The sequence below is a fragment of the Scyliorhinus canicula genome, chromosome 25 (genome assembly GCF_902713615.1).
Source record: "Scyliorhinus canicula chromosome 25, sScyCan1.1, whole genome shotgun sequence".
Taxonomy (NCBI): Eukaryota; Metazoa; Chordata; class Chondrichthyes; order Carcharhiniformes; family Scyliorhinidae; genus Scyliorhinus; species Scyliorhinus canicula.
The window spans coordinates 9,173,394-9,189,747 of record NC_052170.1 but is presented as its reverse complement, the minus strand read 5'-3'; the positions used below and the strand labels follow the sequence as shown (position 1 = coordinate 9,189,747).

Here is a 16,354-nt window from a genome sequence, read left to right as displayed (position 1 = left end):
GAGAAGATGCTGATAAGACCAGTATTTATTGCCAGTCCCTGATTTTCCTAGAAGGTGGTGAGCCTCCTTCCTCAACACAATTGAGTAGCTGCTGGGCCATTTTTGAGGGTAATTAAGAGCCACCCACATTGCTGTGGGTATGGACCCAGATATGGGTGGGCAGGTAACGACAGAATCCCTCCTCTAAAAGGACACAACTGAACCACATGGGTTCTTTTGACAATCCGGCAGTTACGTATTCACTATTACTGCTGCTAGCTTTTTGTAATTAATTTCATAGAATTTAAATTCTCTAGCAGCCGGGATGGGATTTGAACTCATCTCTCATGGTCATTGGTCTGGGCCTCTGGATTAGCAGTCCCGCCAACAGAACCACTCGACCAACACAGGCCCGCAGCGGCTTTACCTCCTTTGCTCAGGAACTTCTGCTGCACTTGCGCACACCTCAGCTCTTCATTGGTCTCCCGGAGGGCATCTCGCTCTCCTATCAGCCTCTGGAAAAAAAAAAACCCCATTTAACTGCATGAAATCAGGAGGTGTTTTGTGGTTACAATCAAGTGTGTAATTTAACAGTTTGAAATGTGGAACACTGCATTGCATTAGAGCGGGGACTTTCTATGGTGTCCCTTCATTCCATGGTTGCAGCCGCTCTCCGTCTATTCCATGGTACGGCAAGAAGGCAGTTCGGCTAACAAATTTCTTTGCCTTGAAAGGCGGCTGGTAAAATTCCCAGCTCCTCTTTCAGGCACGGCTTCTGGCTGGGTCCTCCCAAATAAAGTAGTTCCACCAACCTTTGCTCAGCCCTCTCCCGAATCGGAGGATGAAACCGGAACACTGACAATGAGGGCAGACCTTGCTGAACTGCTGTCATTCCAAACTCCAACCGGCAAATCAGCCAGTGGCGTAAAAAGAAATCCTGGAAGGACTTGCAGTGGTGGCCATGCAGCGAGGGGTCGCACCCGCTCCAGGTGGATATCTTCGAGTCTTATCCCCAGCCAAAGGGCAAAGTATTTGAGGGCAAAAGGTGCAGGAGTGCCTTTTTAAAGGTGTTACACCTCTGGAACATATGTAAAGAGCAAGAGGGTGGCCAGAGAAAGGGTTGGTTCATTCAAGAATATTGGAGGGAATCTATGTACGGAACCAGAGGAAACGGGGAGAGATACTAAATTAATACTTTGCCTCAGTATTTACCAAAGAGAAGGACTTGGTGGATGAGGAGTAGGTATTCTGAGTCATGCTGATATTAATAAAACTTCTTTGTTCTTTGAGGTGTTGGCCATCTTAAAAAGCATTAAAGTAGATAAGTTCCCAGGGCTTGATGGGATCTTGACAGTAATCTTTGTATCCTCATTGGCTACAAGTGAAGTTCCAGAGGACTGGAGAGTAGCCAATGTTGTTCCATTGTTTAAGAAGGGCAGCAGTGTTAATCCAGGAAATTATAGGCCGGTGAGCCTTACGTCAGTGGTAGGGAAATTATTGGAAAAGACTCTTAGAGATAGGATTTACCGTACTTTCCGGACTATAAGCCGCGACTTATTTCACACGTTTCGAACCTCGCGGCTTATACAACGACGCGGCTTATTTATGGATTTTTCCCGCTTTCTTTTCACTAAACCAATGAAATTGCGTAACGGGTCAAGGTAAAACAATGTAACTTTTTAGTTTACTGTTTAGATTAAATCGAGCGCGCTCAAACATCCCATCATTCTGATTACGGTAGTCATTTTGTCACCCTCATCATGGCAAAGACACGGAGAAATGCATATGATGCAGCTTTCAAGTTGAGGGCGATCGATCTGGCTGTTGGGAAAGGAAATAGAGCTGCTGCACTAGAGCTTGGTCTTAATGAGTCGATGATAAGACGTTGGAAACAGCAGCGTGAGGAATTGACTCAGTGCAAAAAGACAACTAAAGCTTTCAGAGGGAAGAAAAGCAGATGGCCCGAACTAGAAAATGAGCTCGAAGACTGGGTCAACATGCAGAGAGCAGACAGCCGAGGTGTTTCAACTGTACAGATCCGACTGAAAGCCAAAACAATCGCCACCGCAATGAAGTTTGAGAATTTTAGAGGTGGACCATCGTGGTGTCTCAGATTTATGAGACGTAAAGGCCTGTCCATCAGGGTACGGACGAGTTTGTGTCAGCAGCTCCCTCCCGACTACGAGGAAAAAATTTCAAACTTCCGCAAATTCACTGATGCAATGATAGCAGAGCATTCCATTGGCCCACACAATATCATAAATATGGATGAGGTTCCTCTGACATTTGACCTGCCTCTCACTCGGACTGTCAACAGGAAAGGTGAATCATCCGTCATGCTGAAAACAACTGGGCATGAAAAAACGCACTTCACCTGTGTTCTGAGTTGCACGGCATCGGGAGAAAAGCTTCCACCGATGGTGATTTTTAAACGCACGACGATACCAAAAGAAAAATTCCCTACAGGAATTGTTGTGAAAGTCAACAAGAAAGGATGGATGACGGAAAGCCTAATGCATGAATGGCATACGGAGTGCTACGGCAAGCGACCGGGAGGATTCTTTCACAGGAACAAGGCATTGCTCGTTTTGGACAGCATGAGGGCCCACATAACAGATTCTGTGAAAGAAGCCATCAAGAGGACAAACTCAATTCCAGCTGTGATTCCTGGGGGCACAACAAAGTATTTACAGCCACTCGACATCAGTTTAAATCGTGCATTTAAGGTGGCGCTTCGTGTTCAGTGGGAGGCTTGGATGACAAGTGGGGAGAAATCCTTCACTAAAACGGGCCGCATGCGAAGAGCAACTTATGGTCAAGTCTGCCAGTGGGTCCTGACAGCGTGGAGCATTGTTAAAAAATCCACTATCATCAACGGGTTTCCGAAAAGCTGGATTGCTGCGTGTTGAAGAGGGCAGCATGAGCTCAGCGGGAAATTTGCCTCCGGATGAAAGTGATGAGAGCGACAATGAAAACAATCCAACATCGGATGAAGCAATTCTGAGGCTATTCAACTCTGACACTGAAGGAGATGACTTCAGTGGTTTCAGTGCACAAGAGGAGGATAGTGACTCTGATCACCTGGGTTGGTGATATCTTGATTACGATCAGTAATAAAATACTTCTTTTTACACATGATTTATTTATTTTTAATGTTTCAAACTGATGATTCTATGTTAATCTTAAGAGCTTAATCGGATTGATTTCGCTCCACAGTGACCAATGACTTTCTTGGTAGGCTATTCTTTACTGCTAATTTTTTATTTTTGTTACAAGCCGTATTTCGTTAAAGCCTGTGTAAAGCTCATTTGTTTCAATGTACCGGTAAGCACCTGCGGCTTATATACGTGTGCGGCTTATTTATGTTCAAAATAAAAAAAAATTTCAAAATCAGTGGGTGCGGCTTATAGTCAGGTGCGCTTTATAGTCCGGAAAGTACGGTACTCACAATTGGAAACAAATGGATTTATTAGTGATGGACAGCATGGTTTTGTGAAGGGGAGGTTGTGCCTCACTAATTTGACCGAGGAAGTGACAAAGATGATAGATGAGGGAAAGGCAGTAGATGATGTATACATGGACTTCGGTAAAGCCTTTGACAAGGTACCTCATGGTAGACTGGTACAAAAGGTGAAGTCACATGGAATCAGAGGAGAGCTGGCAAATTGGATACAGAACTGGCTTGGGAACAGAAGACGGGAGGGTAGCAGTAGAAGGGTGCTTTTCTGAATGGAAGGCTGTGACTAACGGCATTCCACATACATCAGTTCTGGGGCCTTTGTGTAATAAATGATTTGGAAGAAAATGTAGCTGGTCTGATTAGTAAGTTTGCAGACGACACAAAAATTGGTGGAGTTGCGGATAGTGAAGAGGATTGTCAGAGGATACAGCAGGATATAAACTGATTGGAGTCTTGGGCAGAGAAATGACAGATGGAGTTTAATCCGGACAAGTGTGAGGTAATGCACTTTTGAAAGGTCCAACACATGTCGGAATTACACAATAAATGGTAGAACTCTTGCGAGTACTGACAGGCAGAGTGATCTGGCCGCGCATGTCCACCGATTACTGAAAGTAGCAACGCATGCAAATAAGGTGGTCAAGAAGGCATATGGCATGCTGGCCTTCATCGGTCGGGGCATTGAATATAAAAATTGGAAAATCATGTTGCAGTTGTACAGGACCGTAGTTAGGCCTCATTTGGAATATGGTGTACAATTCTGGTCGTCACACTACCAGAAGGATGTCAATGCCTTGGAGAGGGTACAGAAGTGGTTTGCTAGGATGTTGCCTGGTATGGAGGACATTAGCTATGAGGAGAGGTTAGATAAACTCGGTCTGTTCTCACTAGAACGACGGAGGTTGAGAGGTGACCTGATAGAGATTATGAGTGGCATGGACAGACTACATAGTTAGATGCTCTTTCCTAGGGTAGGAGAGTCAAGTACTAGGGGACATAGATTTAAAGTGCGTGGGGAAAAGTTTAGAACTGATGGGTGAGGCAAGTTTTTTTTACACAGAGGGTGGTAAATATATGGAACGCACTGCCTGGGGAGGTGATGGGAGCAGGTATGATAGCTGCATTTGAGGGGCATCCAGACAAATATATGAATAGGGTGGGAATAAAGAACAAAGAATAAGGAAAAGTACAGCACAGGAACGGGCCCTTCAGCCCTCCAAGCCTGCGCCGACCATGCTGCCCGTCTAAACTAAAATCTTCTACACTTCTGGGTCCGTATCCCTCTTTTCCCATCCTACTCATGTATTTGTCATGAATACGGAAGGAGTGGTGCAAGGAAGAAAGCGGTCGATGGAACTGTTGGTGGAGTTCCTCAACGATAGGTTTCGGCAGCAGAGGAAAGGGGCCCTGGAAGACCTAGCCAAGGTGGTGGAATTGCTGAGATCCGGGATCAAGCAAGAGGAGCAGAGGCTAGAGTTCCAGGGCCTGTCGATCCAGAAAGTGGAAGAGACGGTGGGGGAGCACGAGGAGCAGTTGACCTCGTTGGTGGCTGAGGTGGGAGTGATGCGGGAGAGCCAGTAAAAGCCGAGGAAGAAGGTAGAGGATTTGGAGAATCGCTCCAGAAGGCATAACCCAAGGATTATCGGAATGCCTGAAGGCACTGAAGGAGGCGGAGGCTGCGGTGCATGTGACAAGGATGTTGGAGAAATTGATTTGGGGGGGGGGGGGGGGGGGGTCCTTCGATCGGCCTCTAGAGGGTGAAGTTTGCAGTATTGTACCTGGCCCGCCTGTGGGTGACTTTCCAGAAGCGAGAGCTTTATTTTGATACACCAGAGGATGTGAGGGGCTGGCTCAAAAAGGGATACGGCTGATCGGCAGGGGGAGGCTCCCTGACCAGCACCCGCAGTGGCAACTGGATGTGGGGTTGCTGGCGGATGAGGTGTGCGAGATGGCAAGAGCAGCCATTCGGGGCTCCGTGGGTTTTTGGGGGGGGGGGGGGGGGGGGGGGGAGACCAGGAGGAGGGGCACTGGTGTTGCCGAATATGATAAATTACTACTGGGCGGTGAATATTGCTATGGTTAGGTAATGGGCTGTGGAGGAGTTGTCAGTGTGGGAATGGATAGAGGCGGCATCATGTAGGGCTGTGTGTTTAAGGGCTTTGTTGTTGGCGCCTTTACCGTTCCCGCTGGCCAGGTACTCCGGAAAGCCAGTGGTGGTGTTGGCCCAAAGGATGTGGGGACAGTGGCTGCAGCATCGGGGGCTGGAGGGTGCCTCAGTGTGGGCGCCAATTTATATTAATCATAGGTTTGCACTGGCGGGCGGGGCTGGACGCGCCGAGGCTGCCGGGTTTCCGGCAGGCAGGGATCGAGCACTATGGCGACCTGATTATAGGGGACAAATTTTCAAAGTTGGAGAAAGTTGGGGGAAGAGTAGGAGTTGCCCAGGGAGAATAGCTTTAGGTACCTGCATGTTTGGGACTTTTGAAAGGAGTGAGGTGCCGCCCTTTCCTGAGCTGCCACCCCTGGGGTTGCAAGACAAAGTGCTGTCGAGGGACAAGATCGGGGAGGGGAAAGTGTCTGATGTTGATAAAGAGTTGATGGAGTGGGAGGGAGCCCTGGTGGGGGATATTAAGCACAAGTGGGAGGAGGAGCTGGATGGAGAGGTGAGCAGAGGCCTAACGGAGGGTGAACGCATCCTTGTCAAGCGCGAGGTTCAGCCTCATCCAGTTCAAGTTGGTACATAGGACTCATATGACGGTGGTGAGGATGAGTAGGTCCTTTGAGGGGGTAGAGGATACATGTTGGCGGTGCACGTGCGGGGGGGAGAGCGAATCACATCCAAGGTTGAGGGGATTCTGGCTGGGGTTCTCGGACGTGATGTTCGAGGTGCTGGCTGAGGAGGTGGTCCCGAGTCCAGAGGTGGCGATATTCGGGGTGTTGGAACACCCGGGAGCCCAGGGGGTGAAAGAGGCTGTTGCCTCCCTGATAGCCCAAAGGTGGATTTTGCTCGGATGGCAGAACTCGGAGCCACCGAAAACGGGGGTGCGCGACCTGGCGGAAGTCCTGAGGCTAGAGGAGTTTGCCTTGAGGGGTTGGGTTCCCCCCGGAAGTCGTTTATTGATTTCTTTAAAGAGGTTTGATGTGAGCGAGGGGTTGGCGTCAGGGAAGCCGGGTGGGGGGGGTTGTTTATTGAATTGTTTGGTACATTATAATATATTCTAATCTTTATTGTATAATATATTATAATCACAAGTAGACTTACATTTACACTGCAATGAAGTTACTGTGAAAAGCCCCTAGTCGCCACATTCCGGCGCCTGTTCGGGTACACAGAGGGAGAATTCAGAATGCTCAAATTACCTAACAATACGTCTTTCGGGAGGAAACCGGAGCACCCGGAGGAAACCCACACAGATACGGGTAGAACGTGCCGACTCCGCACAGACAGTGACCCAAGCCGTGAATCGAACCTGGGACCCTGAAGCTGCGAAGCAACGGTTCTAACCACTGTGACACCGTGGTTGTTCCTCTGATTCTGTTTGTACATATGAAAATGCCTTGAATAAAAATATTTTAAAATAATGAATCCTGGAACATTAAAAGAGAAGCAGGAAAACAGGCTCATTTCCAGCTTGCCCTGTACCAGTGTTGTACCCACCTGATCATGGGGAAAGTAACCATATTAGTCATTGCTTGATGCATCAAAGATTATCGCATCAATTTATTATATGATCAGCTCAAAGTCCTTCAAATCCTATGTACTGTGAACTCCCTGCCCCATTTCCACAGAACACTTCTTCTCAAGATCATTTTACAAAAGATTAAACGCATAAACGCTGCAGTAGTTGCAACATGCTGGAAATGTGCAGCAGGTCAGGCAGCATCTGTGCAGAGAGAAAAAGAGAGTTAAAGTTTCAGGTCAAAATCATCCTGAAACATGAACTGTATCCCTTCTCTCCACCATACTGCCCGACCTGCTGTGCATCACGGGCAAGCACAGACGCGACAGGCCAAATGGCCTCCTGCGATGCTGTCGCCACTCTGTTACAATCTATTTCTCGAGATACTGATCGGATCACTCGAAATGAGTCTTCCTATTTCTCGCGCTGACCGACGTGCCGCGCGTTTCTGCGTTTATTTCACTGTCCTGCGCTTACCTCTTTCTCTTTCAGCAGTGCTTCATGGTTCTCCTGCAGGTGCTTGTACTCAAACTGCCACTTTTCTGTTTTCATCGACTCTTCGGTCTGCTTGTTGTGAAGCTCATGAACCTTCATGTTTAGAAGCAAAGGGGTAGAATGGATAAAAGGGTCAAAGGATTTACCCCAGATTGAGAGGAAAAGTAGCCTCCAAAGAGGCTATTTTTAGTGAAATTACTTTGGATAAATCAAAACCAGTCCAGTGAGCCTGGGTTTAATGAGTTAACAGCGTGTTTCACATTACCTGCCTCTTGTATGCCTCCAGCTGGCTGCGTACGGAGTTTGCTTTCTTCAACTCCTCCTCCAGGTCAAAGGTCTTTTGCATGTACACAGTGTTCCTCTCCTCCAGGAGCCTGACTTGTCTACGCAAGTCCCCCAAGTCCTCAAGCTTCCTCTTGTAAGCCTCCACGGTCGCCTCCAGCTTACTGACTTTGTCCGAAGAGTGCCTGTCAACAGCATCAGCAAAACCTTCGTTAGTCCGGACTCCTTTAGTGCTTAAAAGAAAACACCTGCTGCTACAACAACTTGTGCACTTGTAGAGTACCAGCTCCTTATGTTGACTAGGGAGAAAGCCTATGCTCATACAGCAGTTCCATAATGGCATACATATTCATGTGCCATTAATGATCTTCATTAACCTTCCAATCGCTTCATGCTGTCTTTACCATGCTCTATAAATCGGGTTTTGACACTGGGAGGTCAGGCAGTTCTAAACAGGTGAAATAGGCCTCGAGAGCTAGGCTGTCATCCATCACCTCGCCAAGCTGGAAAAGCAGGAGGAGGTTGACTGCACATTGTTTTGTTCCCCATAGAAATGGCACTTGGGGAGTGCAAGAGGGAGAAAATAAACCAGAAGGGGTTCAAAACTGATAAATTGGTGGGCATGAAGGGGGAAAAAAAAAAACTTATTTCAAAATGCCTTGTGTGCCACTTAAAACTTCTCGATGTCACAAGAGGTTGTACAGATTACCTGTTAACTAAACTGTGAAACTTTCCATTCTAGTACTTAACAGTGACAGTGTGTGCGTAAGTGTTTTCTAAAAACCCATCACCACTGGGACAGTTGACCTACCCCAAGCACTGAAGGTAACAAAGAAAGAGAAATCAACGCTGAAGAATTGCGATGACCCGGTATAAGGAGACGATGGGATTAGACTAATAAAGATGAACAAGAAGAACGGTGACTGCTGACGAACAGGATTGCCAACAGCAATCCTAGATTCTACCATTCAGGCATCATGTGTGAACTAGTTGAGGTGAATGGAAGGGCCCTCAGCTGGGCGTTCCTTCAATTACTTAAGCCAAAACATCAACATACTTAAAATCAAGTCGTTAGTGCAAGATTTTGCTAACATGCAACTTAAGTTCGTAAGTTAGTGACCAGAGGCTTGCCTCAAAATGTCCATTTCGTCCTTGAGAGCCTGGGACTCCTCAGCCAGGCTGGTGAGCTCATCATTTCGGTGCTGCAAATCATACACCTCCTTTTCCATCACCTCACAGCGGATACGGAAATCGTCCTTGATTCCTTCCAACCTGCGAAGGAAGAAGGTGAAGTGTTAGGCTGGAATGTTGGCTGTCTCTTTGAACGCAGAATTTCCCAAAAAACAAGCATGCGGCACACTGACCCGCTGGCCTGACAGGCGCCACTGAATTTGTGTGTATGCATGGACCAATGCGCATGCAAAGTCGGGTATTTTGCCATTCTGCCTGACCATCGTGGGTTGGCAGGACACACAAATCAATGGCGCTTGCAACGTGGCACAGATGCACTTGCTACAAGCAACGAACATTCATGTGCAGGGACCCATTCTCTGCAAAAGGAACATGCACCTTTCTGAAATTACTCAGGAGCTTGGGGGGGGGGGGGGGGGGGGGGGGGCTACAGTACCTTGCTGTTTTCTCCAGCAGAAGAATGTACACTTGTTATATATTTTATATCCTGTTGCAGTAATATCATTAAAAAAACCCCGATTTAAAATACATACATTCAGTGTGTCTATTAAAGCTGTAATTAAGTCGTGGAAGGGGACATAATCATTCATTCTGACCACTTACTTGGTTACAGATAAAGGGCTAATGATACATTTGTTTATATTTTGGATGGCTTTCTGGAATGTAGATAATTCATGAGGGATTTCATTTCGTCCTAGCGAAGCAGGTCATGGAACTTAGTGGGATACAGATGATGTATTTAGAGCCAGGTCTGTCTGTAGTTTTGCAGTCTGTTATATGATTTTAAGTTGATCAGCAGTTTTTCCAAATGCTGTTAGGTTGAGTGTACTGGATCAGCTCTTGAAAGAACCTCTCCCAAAAGTCTCTACACAGCTAAGCAAGTAACCGATTTTGTTAACTTTAGTTAGAAGTGGCATTTGAACAGTATCGAGTTGCTGAATTGGAATTAGTGGCAGGTGTAGATAGCAAGTTCAGGTTTTTCCAATGTGTTTAAGAACTGTTTATGACTGATAATTGTAAAGCCATTTCTGTGATGTTAATGCGGTTAATTCTGTGTTTAAATTGAAATTTGTTTGAACATAAAAGATACCTATTGGTCAGAGTAAAGTATCCTTTCCTCACATAGAACATACAGTGCAAAAGGAGGCCATTCGGCCCATTGAGTCTGCATCGACCCACTTAAGCCCTCACTTCCACCCTATCCCCGTAACCCAATAACCCCTCCTAACCTTTTTGATCACTAAGGGCAATTTATCATGACCAATCTACCTAACCTGCACATCTTTGGACTGTGGGAGAAAACCGGAGCACCCGGAAGAAACCCACGCAGACATGGGGAGAACGTGCAGACTCTGCACAGATAGTGACCCAGCGGGGAATCAAAGCTGGGACCCTGGTGCTGTGAAGCCACAGTGCTAGCCACTTGTGCTACCGTGCCACCCACAGTTTTATAAATAGAAATATTGTTTGGGCTCTCATCTGTTATCTCAACAAAAGTTGGGGTCTGGTCCAGTATCCTAACATGGCAAATCAAGTTGATTTGCTAAGGAATGAGCGCCATTTTCGACTGTAGTATAAATTGTGATTATTTGAAATTTTGACATTCTTGTCCTGATAAGTACAAAGTGAAAAACTTCAGCAACATGTGTCTTTTCTCTGCAATATTTAAATAATGTTTTGTTGCTGTATTTGAAATGCAATTTATCCACGTGTGTTCAAAGGCCGGATTTGTTGTGTGTTTTTTAAAAAAAAAACTGCCTTCGAAAGCTACCTGAAGTTCTCCTCCTGTAACTGCTCCAGTTGGCTCTGCAGCAAGAGGAGTTTCTTGTTGGTGACGGTGGTTGTTTCCTCAAAGGAGTCAGAGCGTTTAATCTTTTCACGCAGCACTTTGTTCTCAGCTACCAGACTGTTCTTTTCATCATTGAGAGTTGCAACCTGTTGGGATAAACGTGCAAGAGTCAAGGTCTTGGATAGGGCAAAGAGCGTTTGGAAAATCCCCACTACTCGGAGGGGGTTAGCTGGCGAGTTCATCTCCGGTGGTCTAAACCCTTTCGTTAAAACCCATTGCAGAGTGGTCATCTCTTTCACGAGGAATAAAAATACTTTCTTCCCACTAAGTTTTTTCCCCAGAATGAAGTGAACGTGAGGCTCTAAAAATGTGCCTGGCCTGACGGATGAAGCAAATGTATTAATCCAAAATCATTTGTGCTTCTCCTAAACTGGAGTTACACCTGCAGTGGGAGTTAGATCACCATCTAGAGATAGCATTGCAATAAAGATTGAAACTGGTTTTGCATCATTGTATTTACATTTTCTTTCCTGTCCAGAGGCTCGTCTCCACAGACATTCACAATGTAATTGCAACAGCAGCAGACTACCTCCCTTTCCTTCACTCACTTCCCTCTATCCCAAGGTCTCACCTGGCATGTATGGCGAGGCCCAAGTTGAAATATCAGTGGTCCAATGCTCTAAATAAACAGAACCACAAGCAAAAGCATACACAGCACATAACAGGGAACAGAAACACCAGGAAAGTGCTGTGTTGGTGTTTTATGGTTTATAAATATTAACAAAAGTGCATGCACTTAAGAAGCAGCAATTAAGTCAAGTGATCGTGCACGGCTATTTTAATACAAATTATAGCTGCAGTCAACTCTGACTCCTTACCGATCACTTGGTTCCTTTTCAGATAGGCAGTGGACTGCCCAGCAGGATTTGCCTGGGTCTCTGGATTACTAGTCTGGTGACATTACCACTACACCCCCCCGTCTCCCCAAAAGGTTGAACACAGCCAGCTCAATGTCATGTCTCTGTTACATTAACACCATTTCTATTAGAGAGGCAGTTAAGGGTGGTGCGATTGCCTCAGTAACGCTGAGCACGAAGGGAGAGAGGTGGGAAGAGAGAGAAAAGTAACCGAGGTACGTGGTCCTGAAGCGAATCAAGCACAAAAGTGTTTGTGTGAACAGATCAGGCCCACCTATGATACCCTCCAGAGTATAAAACGGCATTGCAACCAATTGGATCCAGATTATAACATATTCTGCAGATAACTTACATCATTGCAAAGAGAAAATGTAAGCCATTATTATAAAAGCCATGCTCGAGATAGCATTTAGGTTACGCTGTTAATGAGATGTGCTCATGCAGAACTTTGACTCCAAGTCGGTTAATATACTTGTATAGCAGTGTACAGAGCCATTGTTAAAACTATATATATATTTTTTTAAATAAGTAGTCTACTGTTTTTAAAACCTTACCTTAACCTGGCTCCCTTAGTGAGATTTTTTTTGGCCATTTATTCTTTTGCCCTTATGAAGCAAATGTATTAGACAAATTACTGAACTGAATAATGTAACTTTGCATGGAATGGCACATGATATTTGTGATGTATTCCCAAATAATTCTCTCTCGCTCTCTAGGAATATTTTATCCAGCGAGTTCTGTACCACACCTTACAGGCAGACCCTTCTCAGCTTCAAAGGTGTCACATCCCCCACGCACAGGAGGAGCCAAGGATTGATGATCACTTTCTAGAAGGATTAACCTCTCACATGGATGGTTCAAATTCATATTTGGACCATTTACAAGAAAAGAAAAAGATGTGTTTGTTTGATGTGGGCGCTGCTGGCTAGACCCAACATTTATTGCCCACCCCTAACTGCCCTCGAGAAGGTGGTGGTGAGTCACCTCCTTGAAACTCTGCAGTCCACATAGTGTATTTGTACACTTAGCGAATTTGTATACTTAGCCTGATGTGTTCTGTACTTTGCCCCCATGGTTCTGCCACTAACAGACATTGGACAAACAAATCCTCAAGGGCATTTAAAAAAATAAACACTGGTTTTCTTTTGCTTTTCAGGAGCATCACTAAAAAAGCTTTATGGTGAGAATCTCTCGTCCCTTTGTGGAAAGTATGTATTGCGCAACTTGGCTACACAGTTAAAAGGGGCCACATATTATCTGGTCATGTGGTGCAATATTGATTGGCGGGAAGAAAATAACTCTGGCCCGTGTTCGGGATCTAACTTGCTGCCTGACCTCTGCAATTTGGATTTAAATTTGGAACGTCATTTTTCCAATGTTGCAAACAGATTGTTGTCTTTTGGTACTTTGCAAGGAGTATAGCCCCGCACAAGTCCACACACGTTACAGTAAGAACTAACCATCATCATTGTGTGTGTGTGCTCTGCCTGCAGACAGATCTTTGGCTCATAGTCTTTCCTTGTCTGTTCAAACTGTGCCAATCATTTTGTTATTGAATAAAATAACTAATACGAATAGAGAGCCAGGCACATGGGGTGCTGCAGGTGGAATAAACCCAAATTACCTGCGCTGGTTTAACAGTGCAAGTCTACAGATTAAGGCTGTTTCTATTTTACTCTCTCCACTCCATGCCTTTTTAAAAAAAAAAATTAATTTATGGGATGTGGGCGTTGCTGGCTGGGTCTTCATTTACTGCCCATCCCTAACTGCTGATCACCTTGCTTCTCCTTCCCTTAAGGGCACTGCCATTTCACCCAGGAAAGTTATTCCTTTGGTGATTTCAACTAACTTCCCTGCAATCAAAGACAAAGGCCATTTGGTGACAAGATTATCATGGGAACATATAGTTTTAAAATCAGTAGGGGGGCTACATTGGAAGCTTCTGAATCACGACGGCTAAAAATGACCTTGCTTTTAAATAGTTGAGTAAAAGGTCAAACTTTGGAATAGCATCATCACAGCTGGCATAGTTTAGCTCTAATATTATTAGTTGTCCAGTGACAACAGAGCATTTGCAATGGGGCCAATCCTTCCACTTGGCATGCTTCCCCTGCTCCCCCAATTAACAAAATGAGCCATTTCCGCATAAGCGCCATTCTCTAGGTGCATTAATTTAATTTGGTCAGAAAATCAGTTCTCAATTATCAGAGAAATACCAGCAATCATGTTATTTTGCTAGCTGAAGGAATGCAATGTCAGTAACGTTGTTTCACATGTTAAAAGATTACTGAGACAGCCACCACAACTACAAGTTGAATAAAGTCTCTCAGAAACGTTACGCTCGGTTGCACCAACTTATCATATTTATGATCCTGCAAAACATTTTTTTTTTAAATTAAAAAAAAACTCTTTGCTTAAAATTATATTATATATTAACCTTGGCCTCAAGTAATAAAAAATGGTCAGAACTGCATCTGAAGGACACCAGACTAACCAGTGTAATCAGTTAGGGGTTTAGGTATACATCAATGTTTTTAATTCACCTTCTAGACAATCCTCTATTTAAAAGAGAACCCTTTCAAGTACTTACTATTTGGGAACAAGGGCTGCAAAGCTAATTGCAATTTACCAGTGTCACTTTTCATCTTTTTGGGAGGGGGCAGGTGAGCAAGAAGTGAACACAAATGTATATTTTTGTGGGGAGGTGGGGGATAATTAACTTGACACGAGGATATCGGTTGCTGTTGAACTGGAAACTGTTAGCTACAGAGTCTGTACCAACCGAGGCAGTACCTAGCCCAGCTCTGAATCTAGCTCTCACAGCCGAGAGAGAGAGAGAGAGAGAGAGAGTGCTGTGCGACAGGACTTGCATGCACTGCGGGTCGCTCCTTCTCAATGGTTTTGTGTGGGCGGCAGCAGGTTGTAGCATCGGCATTGTAAAAACACAACAACGAATAAGTCTATAAAATGTCGAGAGGTTTCCGAGTAAAGCCACGTACCCCCCAGAGCACTTTTAAAATCTGGTTTAATTTTAATGAGTTAGTTCTCTCTTAAGGGCGTCACTGGGTTTCATTAAAAATAACAATTTAAAGTTTATTTTTTGTTATAAATTTAGAGTACCCAATTAATTTTTCTTTTCCAATTAAGGGACAATTTAGCATCACCAATCCACCTAACCTGCACATCTTTGGGTTGTGGGGGTGCAACCCATGCAGGCACAGGGGAGAACAGTTTAAGTTTATGTGCAGAGGTTCAAAAAAGTGCTACACAGTGCTTTGCAACATTGGACAGGCTGATATCACATGCAAAGTCAGGTCTCTGCAGTCCCAGGAAGAGTTAATAGCAGGGGTTGGGTGAAAAAATACCAAAATAAAAATCGGTATTAGCATCTGGATTTTATTTAGGAAGAATAAACTACTGAGGCATTGTGTTTGAGATGAAATGTTTTGTTAAAGTGGAAACAATGTCAAGGGGAGCATTTTTATAGCACCCTTAATATAGTAGAGCATCCAATGTGTTTAGGGAAAGGGGATTGAAGCTGCATTTCCCTCCGCACGAGGCTGCCACTAATAATGTAGGCAGGGAGAGTGCAGTGTGCGTTTGAGAGGAAAAAAAACAGTTGTCATAAAGTTAAAACAAATCAGTTGTTAGTTTTATGTGCAATATTGTCAATACCAATTACTGATCCCGTTCAAAAATCTTTCTACTGCTGCACAGACACTGTATAAATCCAACTCATTTTTAAGCACACACCTGGAGATCCAGTTCATGACAACGCTGAGAGAGTTCATCCTTTGAATCCACCTCGTCACACAGACTGAATCTCTTCAACTGGAAGGAAAAGATTGTTTCAATTCGATAATCTCAACATGTTACTTTATTCGCTCTTGGGTACATGAGAGTAGCCGTGTAGTGAGCCCGACAGCAACGTCGGGATCTAAACAAATCTGTGAAGTAAACTGTCCACTGACCTCCGCTGTAAATGCCAAACAATATATATTTTTAATATACATAACAATTCCCGAGCCTAGAGACGCACAAGACAGGTGAAGCATGTCTGCTTTCATAACATGCTTTTTCTGGGACAAGTCACTAGCCTGTTGTAGAACATAGAACATAGAACAGTACAGCACAGAACAGGCCCTTCGGCCCTCGATGTTGTGCCGAGAAATGATCACCCTACTCAAACCCACGTATCCACCCTATACCCGTAACCCAACAACCCCCCCTTAACCTTACTTTTTAGGACACTACGGGCAATTTAGCATGGCCAATCCACCTAACCCGCACATCTTTGGACTGTGGGAGGAAACCGGAGCACCCGTAGGAAACCCACGCACACACGGGGAGGACGTGCAGACTCCACACAGACAGTGACCCAGCCGGGAATCGAACCTGGGACCCTGGAGCTGTGAAGCATTTATGCTAACCACCATGCTACCCTGCTGCCTGAGGACAGCTCGAAGAGCTCCACTCCATATCAATGGCCGACTAGGAGACGCTCCCGCTCTTACCACTGCTATAGGTCTCCGGAAGGATTTACAGGCTGATAATCAACCTG

General features: G+C 45.1%; 1 protein-coding gene across 3 annotated transcripts in view; it reads right to left on the bottom strand.

Moving 5' to 3' along the window:
- The window catches only part of LOC119957051 (protein Hook homolog 3-like), a 61,524-nt gene that overhangs the window by 21,455 nt on the left and 23,715 nt on the right, over window positions 1–16,354 (bottom strand). For all 3 annotated transcript variants that reach the window (XM_038784660.1, XM_038784657.1, XM_038784658.1), the window contains exons 8-13: window positions 15,547–15,624; window positions 10,859–11,022; window positions 9,028–9,168; window positions 7,880–8,081; window positions 7,597–7,707; window positions 407–494 (exon numbers count right to left, since the gene is read on the bottom strand). In XM_038784660.1, coding sequence (XP_038640588.1) covers window positions 407–494; window positions 7,597–7,707; window positions 7,880–8,081; window positions 9,028–9,168; window positions 10,859–11,022; window positions 15,547–15,624 — 784 coding nt within the window. The remainder of the gene's footprint in view (window positions 1–406; window positions 495–7,596; window positions 7,708–7,879; window positions 8,082–9,027; window positions 9,169–10,858; window positions 11,023–15,546; window positions 15,625–16,354) is intronic.